The sequence below is a fragment of the Micropterus salmoides genome, unplaced genomic scaffold (assembly GCF_014851395.1).
Source record: "Micropterus salmoides isolate LMB-PRFRI ecotype aquatic unplaced genomic scaffold, ASM1485139v1 Ms_hic_scaffold_3299, whole genome shotgun sequence".
NCBI lineage: Eukaryota > Metazoa > Chordata > Actinopteri > Centrarchiformes > Centrarchidae > Micropterus > Micropterus salmoides.
In genome coordinates, this window is record NW_024042594.1 from 1 (window position 1) to 19,526 (window position 19,526).

Below are 19,526 nucleotides of genomic sequence, written 5' to 3' on the forward strand. Positions count from 1 at the left end.
TCAAGATGAGGGAGGAAGGTAAGACCTCTTCCACGATTGGGTAAGGAAGAACTACATTTTGCTTGTGTTTGTGTCTTGGACAGTATGTCTTCCTCTCTACAAAGTGACTTTCTGTTTTTTGCAGCCTCTGACGTCCTGCTGAACAAGAAGGAGCGCCGCAGAAACAGCATCAACAGGAACTTTGTGGGCGACTACATCGGGACGGACAACCATCCAGAGATCAGACAGTTTGTTGGCCGCCGAGAGAGGATCGACTTTGCCGACGTCGTGGTGAAATTTGACCGAAGATTCAAGGTAAAAACTACAGAAAGAAACTACATTTCCACAAAGTCTGTCTGATGCTTTGACCCAGTTTGAACGCCCCCCTTCCTCCTCCAAGGTGTTCATGTAGTCTTTAGGATAGTCTGTGAAGTCTCACAGAAATGTTATCAGATTTCTGGGGCAAGGTCATACAACATAGTTTAATTTTAATTTATAGTTATTGAGCCAATTGTTTGATTACCTGGGCAAGGACAAACAGGTAAATCAAGACCCTGGTACTGCTTAAGGGAATAGTTGTGGATAAATCCTCTAGTGATGGCACCTCAGTCCGATCTATCTCAGAGAATCCAGTGTAGGAGAAGGAAAATACTGCAGCTTTGCCCGTGGTATCCCTGTGACAGGAGGTGGGCTCTGCAGAACTTGGACTCCAACGCTCAAATACCGTCTGCAGGAAAAGATTGAAGAGGAGCCCAAGAGGCACAAGTAGGCTTCTGGTGGTGATGATGGCAATACAGGTCAGCTAGGACTCAGCAGCTTCACCACCGTTCAGTTAGATTAATACAGGAAGGAGGTGTGGGGAAGCATCAATGAGGCTCAGAACAGTGTGATAGTAAGCAGAGACTAGGTGGAGTGTGCTGGAGTGGAAGCTTCCATGGTTTGGTAAAAGATCCAGGCTGTGTACGTGTCCGTCCAACCTCCATCCGTCAGGCAAGAGTGAGGCCGACAATGCCATGGCGTCTGCTCTGCTAAAGTTATTTCAACTTGGTCCCAAGTAGCTCGCTGACTGGAGGAATGAGACTCTAAAATAAGGGGGAGGATTAAAGGAAAAAACTGGGATGAATACTTCATCCAGAGAAACCAAGACTGGTGCCTGCTTCGTTTTGTTTCCTTTCATGTTTCACCAAATTCAGTTTAAGATTCACTGCCCGACTGAACTCTTTGTTTCTGTCCACAGACAGTGAAGCGTGACCTTATCCTGACCCCGAAATGCCTGTACATGATTGGTCGAGAGAAGGTGAAGCAGGGTCCAGATAAAGGCCAGATCCAGGAGGTTCTCAAGAGGAAGATTGAGCTCAACAAGATCCAGTCTGTTTCCCTGAGGTACACCAACAGAACCAGATCTAGAAATAGGGGCAGACCTAGAACTGGAGGTCGGGCTGTAATTGGGACTGGAACCAAGTCCGCATCTAGAACTATGCCAGGAACAAGATGAGAACCAGAACGAGAATCAGGATCACTAAAACTAGAACTAGAACCAGGAAAGGGTATGAAATCAGAATCGGGAACAGAGCTAGAACCAGACCTAACAAACTTGGGCTAATATGATAGTTCAGTGTTTAGTTCTCGCTAACTTTTCAAAAATCGAAGCAAGGAAACTAGCTACTCTTTTAAAAACGTATATTTGTGTACGAATTCGGCTTTTTTGTCCGCCATCTTGATGAGTTTTCAAACTCTACGGCGGCCGTAGCCACGCTGGTTTATGGGTAACAGGCAGCATCAAGTCAGCATCGATGCTGCCTTAAGAACCGGCCGTTACGGGGTACGGTTTGAAGGCATCTTACGTGACAGGACGAGTTTGTTCCAGCTGATCGGAACAGCATTCGATGCCTCGCTGTTAGACACCTTCTGAGACAGCAGTTTTAGCAGTTTTCAAACACAGACCTAAAGCCACGGCCAGAACTGGAATTAGAACTACAACCAGGACCAAGAGTAACTTAGAACCAGGACCAAAACTGGAACTGTGACTTGAACTAGAAATACACTGAACAAAATTATAGACGCAACACTTGAGATCGAGTGGCCTTTTACTGTGGCCAGCCTAAGGCACACCTGTGCAATCCCCATTCTGTCTGATCAGCATCTTGATATGCCACACCTGTGAGGTGGATGGATAATCTCGGGAAAGGAGAAGTGCTCACTAACACAGATTTTGACAGATTTGTGAACAATGTTTGAGAGAAATGGGCCTTATGTGTACATAGAGAAAGTCTTAGATCTTTGAGTTCAGGGGGCAAAAACAAAAGTGTTGTTTCTAATTTTGTTCAGTGTAGAATAGGGCCAAGACTAGACAACATTTAGAAAATGCAGCTCATAAATTGACACATTAGAAGAGAAAAAATACCTGAAAAGATTAAAAAAACACTTAAAATGTTTGGTTCATCTTGTCCTTGTTGATTGGTTTTCTACCCGTTTGTCTCTCTGTCAGCACTCTGCAGGACGACTTCTTCATCATCCATGAGGAGGAGTACGACAGCGTTCTGCAGAGCGTCTTTAAAACAGAGTTTCTCAGTCTGCTCGTCAAACGTTACCAAGAGAAAACGCAGAAGAAGCTGCCGCTCAAATTCAACAACCTGTCAGTAGCCTCACTTTTTATTTTGTTTTGCTCAAATATAAAAAAAACATGTCCAGTTCTTACAACATTGCCTTGATTTCATGTTTCCAAGTTTAACACTTGACTAAATCTACTCCAGATGTTCTAGTAACTAAAGCCATCTGACAGCTGTGATGGTTTTCTGAATGAACACGTACATGAAAATCGGCTGAAGCCCTCCCTCTGTCTCTTTCCTCCAGGCTGGAGTTTAAGGTGAAGAAGGGCGGCTGGGGTCCTTTCAGCTCCTCTGGGTCCAGACAGGTCCAGTTCCAGATGGGTCAGGGGGACGAGGCGGTCCTGAAGCCCAGCGGAAAGACCCTGCAGGTCTCCATCGGACCGGGTCTGCCCAAAAACTCCAGTAAGTTCTCACTGGACTCACCACAGACTCTCCTGCAACTTTCTGTGTCCTCGTCCTCACTTCCTGTCTGTTTGATTTGTAGGACCAACGAGGACGGACAAACGCAAGAGTCGCTACATGGGTAACCGGGCTCCGCCTACCAGCCAGCACAACTCAGGTACCAATTACAAAAAACTCCAGGTGTCGAGAGGTCGCTGTCTGAGAAAGTGTTGGTTTATAAGTTAAAATTTTTCTTCAGCTCCTCGCTCCAGAGGGGGAGGAGCTCCCAGAGGGGGAGGAGCTCCCAGAGGGGGAGGAGCTCCCAGAGGGGCCCCTGCCTCCGGCAGATTCTCCCTGATGAGGCAGCAGTCTAGCATGGAACAGCCCAGTCTACCCCGCCTCCAGAGTCAGCGCCGACATGACACCCCACCCCTCCAGCAACAGGACATGGGCTTCATGGACGTCCCCGATCAGGGCGCCGCTGGGTGAGACCTCCAGGAGCGACCCAGTTTAACCAGTAGCAGTAATGTAACCAATACCAGGGTCACCGGTAGATCCAGTAAAATGGTCACAGGTCATATGTACCTGTGTGACTTGAGTCTCTCAAATGTTACGTTGGCGTTACTGAAGCAGACCCAGCAGCTCCTTTTATTTCTGGTCCTGGTTCTGGTCCTTGTTCTACGCATTGTTCTCTGGTTCATTGTAAATAAGATGAATGGTACTGTAATCCCTGCGTGTTGCCTGCAGGCTGCAGAGACGGCGGTCAAAGGAGGTGAAGCCTCTTCCTGGTGCAGGTAGACCCGTGCCGGCTCCCAAACCGAAGCCTCGGTCTCCACAGTGCAAAGCTCTGTACGCTTACGACGCCCAGGACACCGATGAGCTCAGCTTCAATGCTAACGACGTCATTGAGATACTCACTGAAGGTACTGCTTCTGTTACTGCTAATCCTGTTGCCATTCTAGAACTACTGTTTCTTCTACTACTGATAATACTACTGGTACTATTTATATTATTACTGTTGCTACTACTACTGGTCTTTTTGTTGAGTGATGTGTCCGAGATTCAGTAAATGTACATCTAGTGTGACTCCACACGTTATTTTACCGGCCTGCAAGTTGTAGCAAAGCAGTCGACCACAGGTTAACTAACATTAGCTAACGTAACGTTAGACACATAGGACGTGACCATATTTGGACGAGAGGGTGGAGCTAGCTAGCTTGGTTAGCAAGGTGCATCTGTAATTCACGTTAACTGTGATATTAGCTGGGATGCTAATTTTGGCTAGCGACAAACGGGCTGAAAACAACATACTTACTGAAAAATGAGCAGCCGACTCCTGATGAGCTTTTGCAGGTTTAAGGTGCTTCAGGTTCAGACCTGGAGGTTCCTGCTTGGTCACATGACTGACCATCCGTCTATAGTTAACCAACTACACAGCAGTCGCCACTAAATATGACACATTTGGATGTTATGATTACTTTTGAGAACATTTTAAAATAAGTGTCACAGTAATGTAGCTGTTATCGCTAAATGAGAGCTACCGTAATTGATCGTTTGCTCCTCCCCTAAACAGCGTAACTTTGCAACAGTAACTACTGACAGCAGTATTTCCCATGTTGAAGGTGTGTACATGGAGCTGCAGTCAGAGAGGGTGGTGTTAAACATAAACTGCTAATGTTAGCATGCCTGGCTAATTAGCTTACTACCTACACTGCTCATCAAGACACAGAGTTAGCACAGCGTTAGCATGTCATCATTTTGTGGGTCCTGGATGAAAGTCTAGGCTAACGTTAGCCGTTTACACTGCAGCAGCTGCAGCAACACTTCAGACTCCGACCAGAATCGGCTGATAGTAGAATCAAACGTTGGGTCTCTGTTAATGAGATTATAAACGAGCTCTGCCCGTTATGAATCTGTGCCATATAAATATAAAGAGATCATTCACTCGGTCCGCTGTCTCTGGATTTTCTGCAGACCCGTCCGGCTGGTGGTTCGGTCGGTTGCGAGGCAGAGAGGGGATGTTTCCCGGAAACTACGTGGAGAAGATTTAGACTTCCTCTCCGGGGGGGTCAGAGATCACTGATCTGCTGCTGCCGTCGCCGGGGTCAGAGGTCACCAGAGCTTTCAACACTTCACCTGACAGGAAACAGGAAGCTGATTATTGAGTTTGACGAGTTCATTCATAAAGAAACCAATGTGTGTTTCAGTCAGTGCCGATGGCGTCCCCAGAGGTCAAAGGTCAGGGTCTGACTCCTGGACTGAAGGCTCGATCAGATTTTACATCAGTGTTATCATGGAAAGGCTGAAAACACATGAAAGATCTGCAGGTTGTAGCTCTCTGATCAAAAGACACAATAAAATGAAATATATGAAACCGTTTTTACAGTTAAATAATCTTTCAGAACAAATGTGTGTGTTTTATATCTGCTGACTGTGTTTTATAGAGCATCAACCAGCTGACCCTGGAACAGCCAATAAACTGACATTTCAGTACAAACCTGTTTGAGTTCCTGAGGAAACACATTCTTCATCGTTTACATTTTATTCACCGAACAATTTATCAATCAGCGGATTCATTGATAATGAAAATAACCATCAGTCAGCAGCCCTGCCTCAGATTAATGCATTTGTGAGTCAAAGCACGCGATTCAAAAAATCGGAACTCCATTTCCCAGAGTTCCATTCTTCATGGTTTCATGCTGCATTCAAATGCTGAAGGAAAGTTTAGATTTTAAGCTCGTGGTCCAAATTAAATAACCGAGAACCTGTCGGTGTTTTTACACATTGAGTGGCAGTTTATGAAGTGTCGTAATCTGATAAAGCTGTGAGTATAAAGACTCATTTTAAGAAGAAAATCTCTAAAACTTGTAGAAGATAAATTAATGTTATGACGTTAGTGATGAAATAATTGATAGATTTCAGTTAATTTGCTTATTAAATTGACTTCACTGACAGATATTAGTATTTTTCTCCTGCTGTCGGATCACTTAATTTAATGTTTTTAATTTTTTCATGCTAATCTGTTGTCTAATGCAGCAGTTAATGTGCAAACTACGTTTTCTATTTTTTTATTTTACCTTTACCTTATTTTACCAGGCAAGTTAATCAAGAACCGGTTCTTATTTACATTAACGGCCTGGCAGGATAGATGTGGCACCATAAACCAGAGACTGAGGCCTACACTAGTCTACAGAGAGGAAACAATCACCTGAGCAGGGCGTCCCTTTGAAAAATGTACTTCTTTCAGATTTATGTCTGCGTTTTGTTTTTTTAGCAGTAGCTTTACTAGCTTTAGCTTGTTGGAGCATGAACCTGAACATGTGATAAAGCATTTATTAAAGCTTGGATTCAGGTGTGAACACCTGGTGCTTCTTGTTCCATCTCACACCTTGTGCATCAGGCATGTACAGTTCTTTAGAGAACATGAGGAAGTACAGATAATGTTCACAATGACTTTATTGTTTATTATTTTTCCTTACCTTACACTACGTTTAATGTTGTGAATAAGCTGCATGTTGCATTCAGGTTCGTTTTAAATGAACCGGCCCCGTTTAAACTGTTCCTGGATCAGTTTGCGGAGAGACGACCCGTAATTCCGACGTTTAACCGGGTCCTTGAAGGCATCCTGACCTTTTACCGCCACACCGACGGTCGGTCACCGGGACCGTCATGTGTTCACGGCAGCGCGTGTGAGTCTCAGCCCCGCTGCTCAGTGAGTCGGCTGTCACAGATTACCGGACCCGTTAACCGGTTAGAGGAGGTGCTAGCAGGTTAGCTAGCGGTCCGAGCGGCGGAGTTAGCATCTAGCAGCTAACAGAAGATGGAGGAGTTTCTGTCGGGCTGCCGACGGGCCGTGAAGGTAACACGTTCACCTCAGCCCGGTAACGGCTGTTGTTGTTTGTTAGCATTAGCCACAGTTAGCCTGCTAGCTCGGACGGTGTCCGGTGTTTCCGTGCAGGTAAACATATCAAACAAATAAAGTCTAATTGTGTGACTTCCGTTCAGTTGCACCTTTCAAAGTAAACTTCCGGTAATTTGAACATTTTTAATCTTATTTTCAAACTAAAAGAAGAAAAACGGGAAAAAACACGATAAAACTGGACATTAAGTACATTTACTCAAGGACAGTACTTATATGAGGTACTTTCTCCTTGACGTTATACTGCAGTTACTTCACACATGAGGAGTTTATAAAATATGATGTTTGTTTGTTTAAAGTGCAGCTGGAGGATTATTAAACTGACAGACATTTAACGAAAACTCTTGATTGTTTAGGTCATTTTACATGGAAAATATTTCATGTTCCAGCTTCTCCTCTCAATGATTGTAATAACTGAGATGTTTGAAGGCGTCTCTTTGGGAAGGAAGGAAATAATCAGCAGGCTGATCCAGAATGAAAAGACTCATCAGCTGCAGTCTGAAACTGATCAGCTGAGAAGGAGCTGCAGCTCAACATCCTGCTGCACTTTACTGAGGAGGAAGAAGAACCTGTGACAGTTTACTGCTTTAATACTTTAAGACCTGATTATACTCACGTACTTTTACTAAAGTCACATTTTAATGCAGGACTTTTACTCCTAACAGAGTATTTTTTACAGTCAAGTATTAGTACTTTTACTGCAGCAAAGGATCTGAATACTTTGTCCACATATATAAACTGTGACGTCAGTGTGAACATTAACTGAACACCTGTATGCAGAGGGACACACCTGAGGGGGGACGTTAATAAAAGATGTTCAGTACATAGAGAATAACTATATACAAGTAAAGAGTGATTTTTAAATACATTATCTATAAATTAAATCTTGATTAGTATGATTGTTCTGAAGTGTTTTCTGGGGCGCTGAACCTTTAGTTGATGATTCAGACTGAAACAGGTTGTGGTTTGAGTCCTCCCTCCATCTCTGATGACCTGCTTGATGAGTTCTCCACTTTAACAAAGTGCCCTTTAGGTCGTCGGGTCAGTTACAGTCTGAGACCTCGTTGTCTTCAGAATTCATTTAAACAGGTCAGATTCTGCTCATAGCTGCTCGACACACGAGACGGGCCTGGAGGCAGAGATAAAGCTGATGTTGATCTGTTCCTGCAGAGACTCGTTGATTCTGACGACGACGGTTTAAAACTCAGATGGTCCCGTTCTGCTTTATTTAGAGGTGGGAGCAGAACAGGTTCACATGGCAGCTCCTCTTTTCTCCCTGAGTGTCGTACATTCTGTTTTAGATACCGAGCGAAGCATCTCACTTCTGTTAGATCTTTGTTAGGAGATGCACATGCTCAGAACCGAGGGAAGGACTACCAGCCAATCAGAAGCAGCTGAGGGCGGTTTAAATGTTTGGTGTCCGGAGGAGATTCTGGGTCTCCAGACTTCAGTTCCTGCGTTACGTGTTTATTATACAGTATTTTAGCAGACTGTGTCCTGCAGGTGAACGCAGACCAGGCGGGTCCAGGGTTCCACGTGGTTCTGGGGAACGAAGCCTGCGACGTGGACTCCATGGTGTGTGCGCTGACCTACGCCTACTTCCTGTCCAAGGTGAGACTCTGACCAATCGGAGCCGGTGTGTGTCCGCAGACCCGACCTCTGGCTGACTCGCTCTCTCTCTCTCAGACTGCACAGGGTGAGATGCTCGCTCTCCCTCTGCTGAACATCCGTCAGTCAGAGCTGCTGCTGCGTTCGGATAACGTCTTCCTGCTGCGGCAGGTCGCTTTGTCTCCAGATCTTCTGCTGTTCAGGGACCAGCTGGACCTGCGAGCGCTGCAGCGAGCCGGCCGCCTGCGGCTGACGCTGGTCGACCACAACATCCTGCCCAGGTAGCCACGCCCACCCGACAGGAGGCCATCAAACCAAATGCATTGACATAGCACGTTAAGAAACAACAGGAGAAGTGATGTACAAATGAATGTGAATCACGTGATTCGTAAAAACAGCAGCGCTGCGAAACAAAGTTCATTCTTAAAATAAAGGATTGTAAAATACTGAAAGCACTGACGCCGTTTTCTCACAACACAGATTTTAACGACGCGTTGCCTTTACCGCCTGAGTTCGACCGCTTGACTCCTCGCACGATGCGATAATACAAATAAGCACAGTGCTCCGCTCACAGAACACTCTGCTGCATTTCAACTAACCGCCACCAGGGGGCGACCTGACTGTGAGCACCCTCCAGGTGATGCAGCCAACAGGTGCGTTTGACTTCATGTGGCGCTGCGCAGCACTGACTTAACGTGATGCATGCTGGTTAGAAATTGTGTCGCCGGCGCCGCAAAACACACCATGTCACATGACATTTAAACCTCGCGGGGGCAAGGCGGCTGCAGGCGCCAAGTCCGGTGGCCGCAGTTGCTTTTCCCCGACTGCAAAGTTGGAACCACCTTTTGCCTGGTCTCCAGTCATTGATCTCAGCTCTCAGTGAGCTCACGCGGGTAGAATATGTTTTTGTTCCCCGCCCCTGCAGTCACCTGCAGCTCACGTTAGACTATCAAGTTGGCGAAAGTCAGCCGCCATCATTTCGAACGCACCTCAATATTCATGTAGCTGCAGCACCGGAGGCCGCAGCTCTAGGACCGTTTGCGACAGCGCCATCTAGTGGAGTGGTGGTGGTAATGCACAGCAACATGAAGGGGGTTAACATTGCCTCCTAGAAATGCAGGTCTGATCCTGAAACTGCAGCCTCCAGTAGAGTAGAGGAGTAATCCACAGAGAGGCATCACCGCTTCCATCCGACTCCCACACAGAGTGAACTAACGAACGCCATCTCCTTCCTGCCATAGAGAGGTCCAGATAACCAGCTTCAGGAAATCCCCTCAAGCGGTTCTCGCTCTCTGTACCTGGATGCAAAACTGTGAGGGCACATCGAGACGGACGTTACAGCGGAAACCACTGACCTCTGGTCACGCAGAACAACGGAGTCGGACATGAGTCTCATTCTGATGCAAAGATTTGTACATTAGCAGAAATGTAGCTCGAGGACGAGGAAGCCGTGCTCTGTTTACTTTAAAGTGCAATAAAAGTATTTAGTCCCTTAAATCAGGGAATAATCGTGGTCTTCATTTTGGCCGTAATCGTGCAGTTTGTGACAACCTGCCAGGTTTCACCACCGTGGAAAACCCCTGAAACGCTCATTTTAGAAACAAGCCACACTGATTCGTTGCCGGCTGGCGCGACAATTAAACCTCCTCCCGGTAAAAACCAGTCTGTTGGAAGGAGCGAGTGGGAGAGGAGCAGTGAAAGAAAGAAAAGATCAAAGTAAGGAAGTAAATCCCTTGCGTATCGTTTTTCATCCTGTACGCTTCTCTTCACCTTCGGATCATCATTCAACATTCGCTGTGCAAAATTGTATGCAGAAGCCGGTAAAACATTCACAACCCAGCAGCAAAAACCCGGACTGACGGACTGACGGACTGACGGACTGACTGACTGGACTCCGTGAGTTACCAAACTCGTTTTTCTGTACTATGACGTTTGTTTGTGACTGAGAAACTGAACCAGCTTTATTTATCTTTTTATGCTTGGGCACTGGGCTGAATTTATTTTTGTGTTTTGGAACTGAACTGCCACTAATTTGTGTTTGAGATTGTTTGTTTAAGTGTGCAGAAAACCCGAAGTGGAATCTTCAGTTGGATTGTGATTTACTTTGTGATTGTGTTTTTGTGTGAAATCTTAAATACACCAAAATTTTGTTTTGTGCTAAGCTTTTGAGTTTGTGGCGTTTCTTTCTTTTATGGTCATTCAGTGTGAGGGTGTACGTTCTTTTGAAATATATCCTTTGTGACATTTGATTTAAAAACAGTTGACCAGTATCTTACTGCCAGGGGAGAGACCTGGCTGGCACCCCGAATAGTAATAATTAAAACTGTGCACTCAAACTGTCACAAGCTCTAAAGCTGATGATACACGGAGCAACTTTTAGAGCAATGTTGCTGTCAATGGTAATGAGTAAAGATTACTACCGTAATCCCCTTTCCCCACCCTCTCCGCACTGACGCTGTCCGTTCAAAACATAGTCGGACTTGCCACTGTGGTGTCCGAACAATAATGCTGCGATGATGTGTTGAGAAGAAATCCGCTTGACACTGTTCTTGATCATAAAAGTTTATTACATCAAGGAGTTCAGCATCAATTACAAGCTCTGCAGCAGCTTGGAGAGACCCAGCCTGATAACCACTCTGTCTCTCTGTACATCAAACACAGCTTATATAGGACATGTTTAGGTCTCTGCCAAATACCATGTAAGGGTCTGAGTCTGCAAACTAAGGCTCCAATCCATATAAGAGCAAAGTTCTATAGGATAAGTGTAGACATCTTGTTGGACACCAGATAAGGGTCTGAGCCTCCACGTAACCACTGACCTCTGCTCTCCCCTTAAAGGTCACTAATCCTCTATCCAGCTGCTAGAGTGTTATGTTAAACTGTTATGCATCATATGTTATACACCACACCACCAGCAACATTGCTCAAAAAGTTGCCCTGTGTGTCATCAGCTTTACAGAGGAAATAAAATGGGCCCTAAAGTGGAACCTTGAGGTTCTCCACGGTTCCTAATTTCATTTGAAACCACAAACTGAAGCCACGTGGTCAGTTGGAACTTGGTACTCTAACTGGTGAACATGTTGTCAGGAAGGTTATTATAGTTACGACAACATTTAGTGACAGGACATCAGAGGAGGACCGGGCTCCTGAAGCTCGGACTGCACGGGTCACATGACCTCTAACCAGGCAGGAGTGAGGACGCCTGTCTCATCAGCCTGTTTCTGTCCTGCAGTTCAGACAGCGACCTGGAGGGGGCGGTGGTGGAAGTGATCGACCATCACCTGCTGGAGAGAGAGCCCTCCTCCTCCTGTACTGTTACCGTGGAGACGGTCGGATCCTGCGCCACTTTGGTGACCGAACGCATCATCCAGAAAGCTCCGGAAATCCTGGACCAGCAGGTCGCTCAGCTGCTCTACGGTAGGACTGAAACCATTCATCGCTTTAATCGATTACTGAAATGCATCGACGCCTCGTTGAATCCATACGATATACAGCTCACTGTTTCGCACAGACATTTATTACTGTCGCACATCGCGCTGACACTGACATCACGGCGTCTTCTCTCGTCCACAGCGTCAGCACGTTGTGCGACAGTAATAACCGTCCGTGTGAAACAGTGAGCTGTACAACGCCATCGAGTTTCTCAGAGAATCGTTTCAGGCCTGACTATCTGATTATGACTTTGTGTGTGCAGCGGCGGTGGTGTTGGACTGCGTGAACATGGCGCCCTCTGCAGGCAAAGTGACTCCTAAAGACAGCCAGTTCGCTGCAGCGTTGGAGATCCGCTTCCCCTCCCTGCCACCGAGGGGCGCTCTCTTCCAGACGCTGCACAACGCCAAGTTTGACGTCTCAGGTCAGTCACAGCAAAATGTTTTCAGTATTCACTGCAGTACGTGGAAGTACTGGTACTTGATAAAACTCTTACTGAACAAGTATTTGCAGTATTTGTCCTCAGGTCTGCAGTATTTTCAGTGTTTCCCCTTGGATGGAGTTTTTAAAATAAATTTCTGTCTGAATATAAAACCCCAACACAACACGTCTCAGCAACTTTGCTCTTGTGTCCATGAGCACGCGATGCGCCTTAGAACAGCTTCAAACTGCAGTGTTTTCCCAGTTTAATGGGAGCTTTACATGAATGTTTCAGTGGTGGTTGTAAAAGAAAATTCTACATTTTCCAATGAAAAATATGTAATTTCACATTATTTTCACCATATCTCTGAACAAAGAGCAGCCAAAGATCAGCCTGCTGGAGGAACTCCAACCTTCAGACCTGGAGAAAGTAATCTGGTTGGTTCTGTTGCTCCACAGTGATTTTACAGTGATGGCACGGCATGTTTTGGGCATCGCCCCTAAAACCCTGTTAATGTGACCTCAGAATCCTTACAGATACGACTCTTCATGTTTTGTGTCTTCATTTTACAGCTTCTTAATTAAAAAACATTAATATAAAAAATAGGCAACATGAGATTTTATGTGCACATTAAAATCCAAACAAACGTCTCCTCATTAGCTTCAAAGGACTAGTTTGCATCAGTAATTAGCTTTCCTAACCTCAGCTCCTCCAGTCAGCTGCAAGTTTGTACCTGATGTTCTCAACATTGGACAAGTAGGCAGTAATAAAATCCAGCTTCCAGTTACTTTCTATAAACTGAGCTAATGTTCAGTCACAGAGCAGCTCTGTAGCTGCTGTAGAAGCTGCTCAGTCTGAAGGGGAGATGCTAGCTAACGTAGCGCTAACCGGCTTCGCTTTTCCAGCAGCTGGGAAACAACAGACTTTTCTTTGTCTTGAGAAGCCGACACGCTGTAACAGACACCGTGTGCGCACAGTGTGCGAGTGAAAACATTTGTAGCACATAGTTTAATGATGGTGGGAAATTTTAGTAGCGGCGGTCGTGATGCGTTATAGAATGCATATAGAGGAAACACTGATTTTGTAGTATTTATTGCAGTATTTGTCCACAGGTCTGAACACAGAACAGATGTTGTTGAAGGACATGAAAGCTGCTTCAGGAAGTTTGAATCTGGCTGTCTCTGTTCTCTACATCAAACTGGAGGTCAGTCAGTACTACACACTGTACTACACTGTACTCTACACTGTACTACACTGTACTCTACACTGTACTACACACTGTACTACACTGTACTCTACACTGTACTACACTGTACTCTACACTGTACTACACACTGTACTCTACACTGTACTCTACACTGTACTCTACACTGTACTACACACTTTACTACACTGTACTACACACTGTACTACACACTGTACTACACTGTACTCTACACTGTACTCTACACTGTACTACACTGTACTCTACACTGTACTACACACTGTACTCTACACTGTACTACACACTTTACTACACTGTACTACACTGTACTGCACACTGTACTACACACTGTACTGCACGCTATAGTAGACTCTACTGCACACTGTACTGCACACTGTACTACACACTGTACTGCACGCTATAGTAGACTCTACTGCACACTGTACTACACACTGTACTGCACACTATAGTAGACTCTACTGCACACTGTACTGCACACTGTACTGCACACTGTACTGCACGCTATAGTAGACTCTACTGTACACTGTACTACACACTGTACTACACTCTATAGACTGTACTGCACACTGTACTGCACACTGTACTTCACTCTATAGTAGACTGTACTGCACACTGTACTGCACACTGTACTGCACACTGTACTACACGCTATAGTAGACTCTACTACCACTGTACTGCACACTGTACAACACACTGTACTACACGCTATAGTAGACTCTACTGCACACTGTACTGAACGCTATAGTAGACTCTACTGCACACTGTACTGCACACTGTACAACACACTGTACTGCACGCTATAGTAGACTCTACTGCACACTGTACAACACACTGTACTGCACACTGTACAACACACTGTACTGCACACTGTACTGCACCCTGTACTGCACGCTATAGTAGACTCTACTGCACACTGTACAACACACTGTACTGCACACTGTACTGCACCCTGTACTGCACGCTATAGTAGACTCTACTGCACACTGTACTACACGCTATAGTAGACTCTACTGCACACTGTACTGCACACTGTACAACACACTGTACTGCACACTGTACTGCACACTGTACTGCACGCTATAGTAGACTCTACTGCACACTGTACTACACCCTGTACTACACCCTGTACTACACTGTACTCTACACTGTACTGCACACTGTACTACACACTGTACTACACTCTATAGTAGACTGTACTGCACACTGTACTGCACACTGTACTGCACACTGTACTGCACGCTATAGTAGACTCTACTGCACACTGTACTGCACACTGTACTGCACACTGTACTGCACGCTATAGTAGACTCTACTGCACACTGTACTGCACACTGTACTACACGCTATAGTAGACTCTACTGCACACTGTACTGCACACTGTACTGCACGCTATAGTAGACTCTACTGCACACTGTACTGCACACTGTACTGCACACTGTACTGCACGCTATAGTAGACTCTACTGCACACTGTACTGCACACTGTACTACACGCTATAGTAGAATCTACTGTACACTGTACTGCACACTGTACTGCACACTGTACTGCACGCTATAGTAGAATCTACTGTACAGCACACTGTACTGCCGCTGTACAACACACTGTACTGCACGCTGTACAACACACTGTACTGCACGCTATAATAGACTCTACTGCACACTGTACTGCACACTGTACTGCACGCTATAGTAGACTCTACTGCACACTGTACTACACACTGTACTGCACACTGTACTGCACACTGTACAACACACTGTACTGCACGCTATAGTAGACTCTACTGCACACTGTACTACACACTGTACTACACACTGTACTGCCACTGTACAACACACTGTACTGCACGCTATAGTAGACTGTACTGCACACTGTACTGCACACTGTACTACATACTGTACTACACACTGTACTGCACACTGTACAACACACTGTACTGCACGCTATAGTAGACTCTACTGTACACTGTACTACACACTGTACTACACTCTATAGTAGACTGTACTGCACACTGTACTACACTCTAGTAGACTGTACTACACACTGTACTGCACGCTATAGACTGTACTGTACACTGTACTGCACACTGTACTTCACTCTATAGTAGACTCTACTGTACACTGTACTGCACGCTATAGTGACTCTACTGTACACTGTACTGCACGCTATAGTAGACTCTACTGTACACTGTACTGCACACTGTACTGCACGCTATAGTAGACTCTACTGCACACTGTACTGCACACTGTACTGCACGCTATAGTAGAATCTACTGCACACTGTACTGCACACTGTACTGCACGCTATAGTAGACTCTACTGTACACTGTACTGCACACTGTACTGCACACTGTACTGCACGCTATAGTAGACTCTACTGCACACTGTACTGCACACTGTACTGCACGCTATAGTAGAATGTACTGCACACTGTACTGCACACTGTACTGCACGCTATAGTAGACTCTACTGCACACTGTACTGCACACTGTACTGCACGCTATAGTAGAATCTACTGCACACTGTACTGCACACTGTACTGCACGCTATAGTAGACTCTACTGCACACTGTACTGCACACTGTACTACACGCTATAGTAGAATCTACTGCACACTGTACTGCACACTGTACTGCACACTGTACTGCACGCTATAGTAGACTCTACTGCACACTGTACTACACACTGTACTGCACACTGTACTGCACGCTATAGTAGACTCTACTGCACACTGTACTGCACACTGTACTGCACACTGTACTACACACTGTACTGCACGCTATAGTAGACTCTACTGCACACTGTACTGCACACTGTACTGCACGCTATAGTAGACTCTACTGCACACTGTACTGCACACTGTACTGCACACTGTACTACACACTGTACTGCACGCTATAGTAGACTCTACTGCACACTGTACTGCACACTGTACTGCACACTGTACTACACACTGTACTGCACGCTATAGTAGACTCTACTGCACACTGTACTGCACACTGTACTGCACACTATAGTAGACTCTACTACACTGTACTACACACTGTACTGCACACTGTACTGCACACTGTACTGCACGCTATAGTAGACTCTACTGTACACTGTACTACACACTGTACTACACTCTATAGTAGACTGTACTGCACGCTATAGTAGACTCTACTGTACACTGTACTACACACTGTACTACACTCTATAGTAGACTGTACTGCACACTGTACTACACTCTATAGTACTGTACTACACACTGTACTGCACGCTATAGACTGTACTGTACACTGTACTGCACACTGTACTTCACTCTATAGTAGACTCTACTGTACACTGTACTGCACGCTATAGTAGACTCTACTGTACACTGTACTGCACGCTATAGTAGACTCTACTGTACACTGTACTGCACACTGTACTGCACGCTATAGTAGACTCTACTGCACACTGTACTGCACACTGTACTGCACGCTATAGTAGAATCTACTGCACACTGTACTGCACACTGTACTGCACGCTATAGTAGACTCTACTGTACACTGTACTGCACACTGTACTGCACACTGTACTGCACGCTATAGTAGACTCTACTGCACACTGTACTGCACACTGTACTGCACGCTATAGTAGAATGTACTGCACACTGTACTGCACACTGTACTGCACGCTATAGTAGACTCTACTGCACACTGTACTGCACACTGTACTGCACGCTATAGTAGAATCTACTGCACACTGTACTGCACACTGTACTGCACGCTATAGTAGACTCTACTGCACACTGTACTGCACACTGTACTACACGCTATAGTAGAATCTACTGCACACTGTACTGCACACTGTACTGCACACTGTACTGCACGCTATAGTAGACTCTACTGCACACTGTACTACACACTGTACTGCACACTGTACTGCACGCTATAGTAGACTCTACTGCACACTGTACTGCACACTGTACTGCACACTGTACTACACACTGTACTGCACGCTATAGTAGACTCTACTGCACACTGTACTGCACACTGTACTGCACGCTATAGTAGACTCTACTGCACACTGTACTGCACACTGTACTGCACACTGTACTACACACTGTACTGCACGCTATAGTAGACTCTACTGCACACTGTACTGCACACTGTACTGCACACTGTACTGCACACTGTACTACACACTGTACTGCACGCTATAGTAGACTCTACTGCACACTGTACTGCACACTGTACTGCACACTATAGTAGACTCTACTACACACTGTACTACACACTGTACTGCACACTGTACTGCACACTGTACTGCACGCTATAGTAGACTCTACTGTACACTGTACTACACACTGTACTACACTCTATAGTAGACTGTACTGCACGCTATAGTAGACTCTACTGTACACTGTACTACACACTGTACTACACTCTATAGACTGTACTGTACACTGTACTGCACACTGTACTTCACTCTATAGTAGACTGTACTGCACACTGTACTGCACACTGTACTGCACGCTATAGTAGACTCTACTGCACACTGTACTGCACGCTATAGTAGACTGTACTGCACACTGTACTGCACACTGTACTTCACTCTATAGTAGACTCTACTGCACACTGTACTGCACACTGTACTACACTCTATAGTAGACTCTACTGTACACTGTACTGCACACTGTACTGCACACTGTACTGCACACTGTACTGCACGCTATAGTAGACTCTACTGCACACTGTACTGCACACTGTACTACACGCTATAGTAGAATCTACTGCACACTGTACTGCACACTGTACTGCACGCTATAGTAGAATCTACTGTACAGCACACTGTACTGCACGCTGTACAACACACTGTACTGCACACTGTACAACACACTGTACTGCACGCTATAATAGACTCTACTGCACACTGTACTGCACACTGTACTGCACGCTATAGTAGACTCTACTGCACACTGTACTGCACACTGTACTGCACACTGTACTGCACGCTATAGTAGACTCTACTGCACACTGTACTACACACTGTACTGCACACTGTACTGCACACTGTACAACCACTGTACTGCACGCTATAGTAGACTCTACTGCACACTGTACTGCACACTGTACTGCACACTGTACTGCACGCTATAGTAGACTCTACTGCACACTGTACTACACACTGTACTACACACTGTACTGCACACTGTACAACACACTGTACTGCACGCTATAGTAGACTGTACTGCACACTGTACTGCACACTGTACTGCACGCTATAGTAGACTCTACTGTACACTGTACTACACACTGTACTACACTCCATAGTAGACTGTACTGCACACTGTACAGCACACTGTACTGCACGCTGTACAACACACTGTACTACACACTGTACAACACACTGTACTACACTCTATAGTAGACTGTACTGCACACTGTACTGCACACTGTACTGCACGCTATAGTAGACTCTACTGCACACTGTACTACACACTGTACTGCACACTGTACTGCACACTGTACTGCACGCTATAGTAGACTCTACTGCACACTGTACTACACACTGTACTGCACACTGTACTGCACACTGTACTGCACGCTATAGTAGACTCTACTGCACACTGTACTACACACTGTACTACACACTGTACTGCACACTGTACAACACACTGTACTGCACGCTATAGTAGACTGTACTGCACACTGTACTGCACACTGTACTACACACTGTACTGCACGCTATAGTAGACTCTACTGTACACTGTACTACACACTGTACTACACTCTATAGTAGACTGTACTGCACACTGTACTGCACGCTATAGTAGACTCTACTGTACACTGTACTACACACTGTACTACACTCTATAGACTGTACTGACACTGTACTGCACACTGTACTTCACTCTATAGTAGACTGTACTGCACACTGTACTGCACGCTATAGTAGACTCTACTGTACACTGTACTACACGCTATAGTAGACTC

At 45.5% G+C, this 19,526-nt stretch overlaps 2 protein-coding genes across 2 annotated transcripts; both read left to right on the plus strand.

The window, feature by feature from the left end:
• Positions 1 to 5: 5 nt before the first annotated feature.
• On the plus strand, positions 6 to 5,020 carry LOC119884233 (unconventional myosin-Ie-like; the record flags this gene model as incomplete). The annotated part of the gene is made up of 9 exons (XM_038694698.1): positions 6 to 18; positions 125 to 294; positions 1,217 to 1,362; positions 2,468 to 2,614; positions 2,833 to 2,990; positions 3,073 to 3,147; positions 3,229 to 3,454; positions 3,717 to 3,892; positions 4,944 to 5,020. Coding segments are annotated over 9 exons (1,188 nt in total), but the record flags the coding sequence as incomplete, so codon positions are not given.
• Positions 5,021 to 6,583: 1,563 nt separating this feature from the next.
• On the plus strand, positions 6,584 to 13,612 carry LOC119884234 (exopolyphosphatase PRUNE1-like; the record flags this gene model as incomplete). The annotated part of the gene is made up of 6 exons (XM_038694699.1): positions 6,584 to 6,828; positions 8,392 to 8,499; positions 8,575 to 8,777; positions 11,729 to 11,913; positions 12,191 to 12,349; positions 13,459 to 13,612. Coding segments are annotated over exons 1-6 (848 nt in total), but the record flags the coding sequence as incomplete, so codon positions are not given.
• Between the last annotated feature and the right edge of the window lie 5,914 nt (positions 13,613 to 19,526).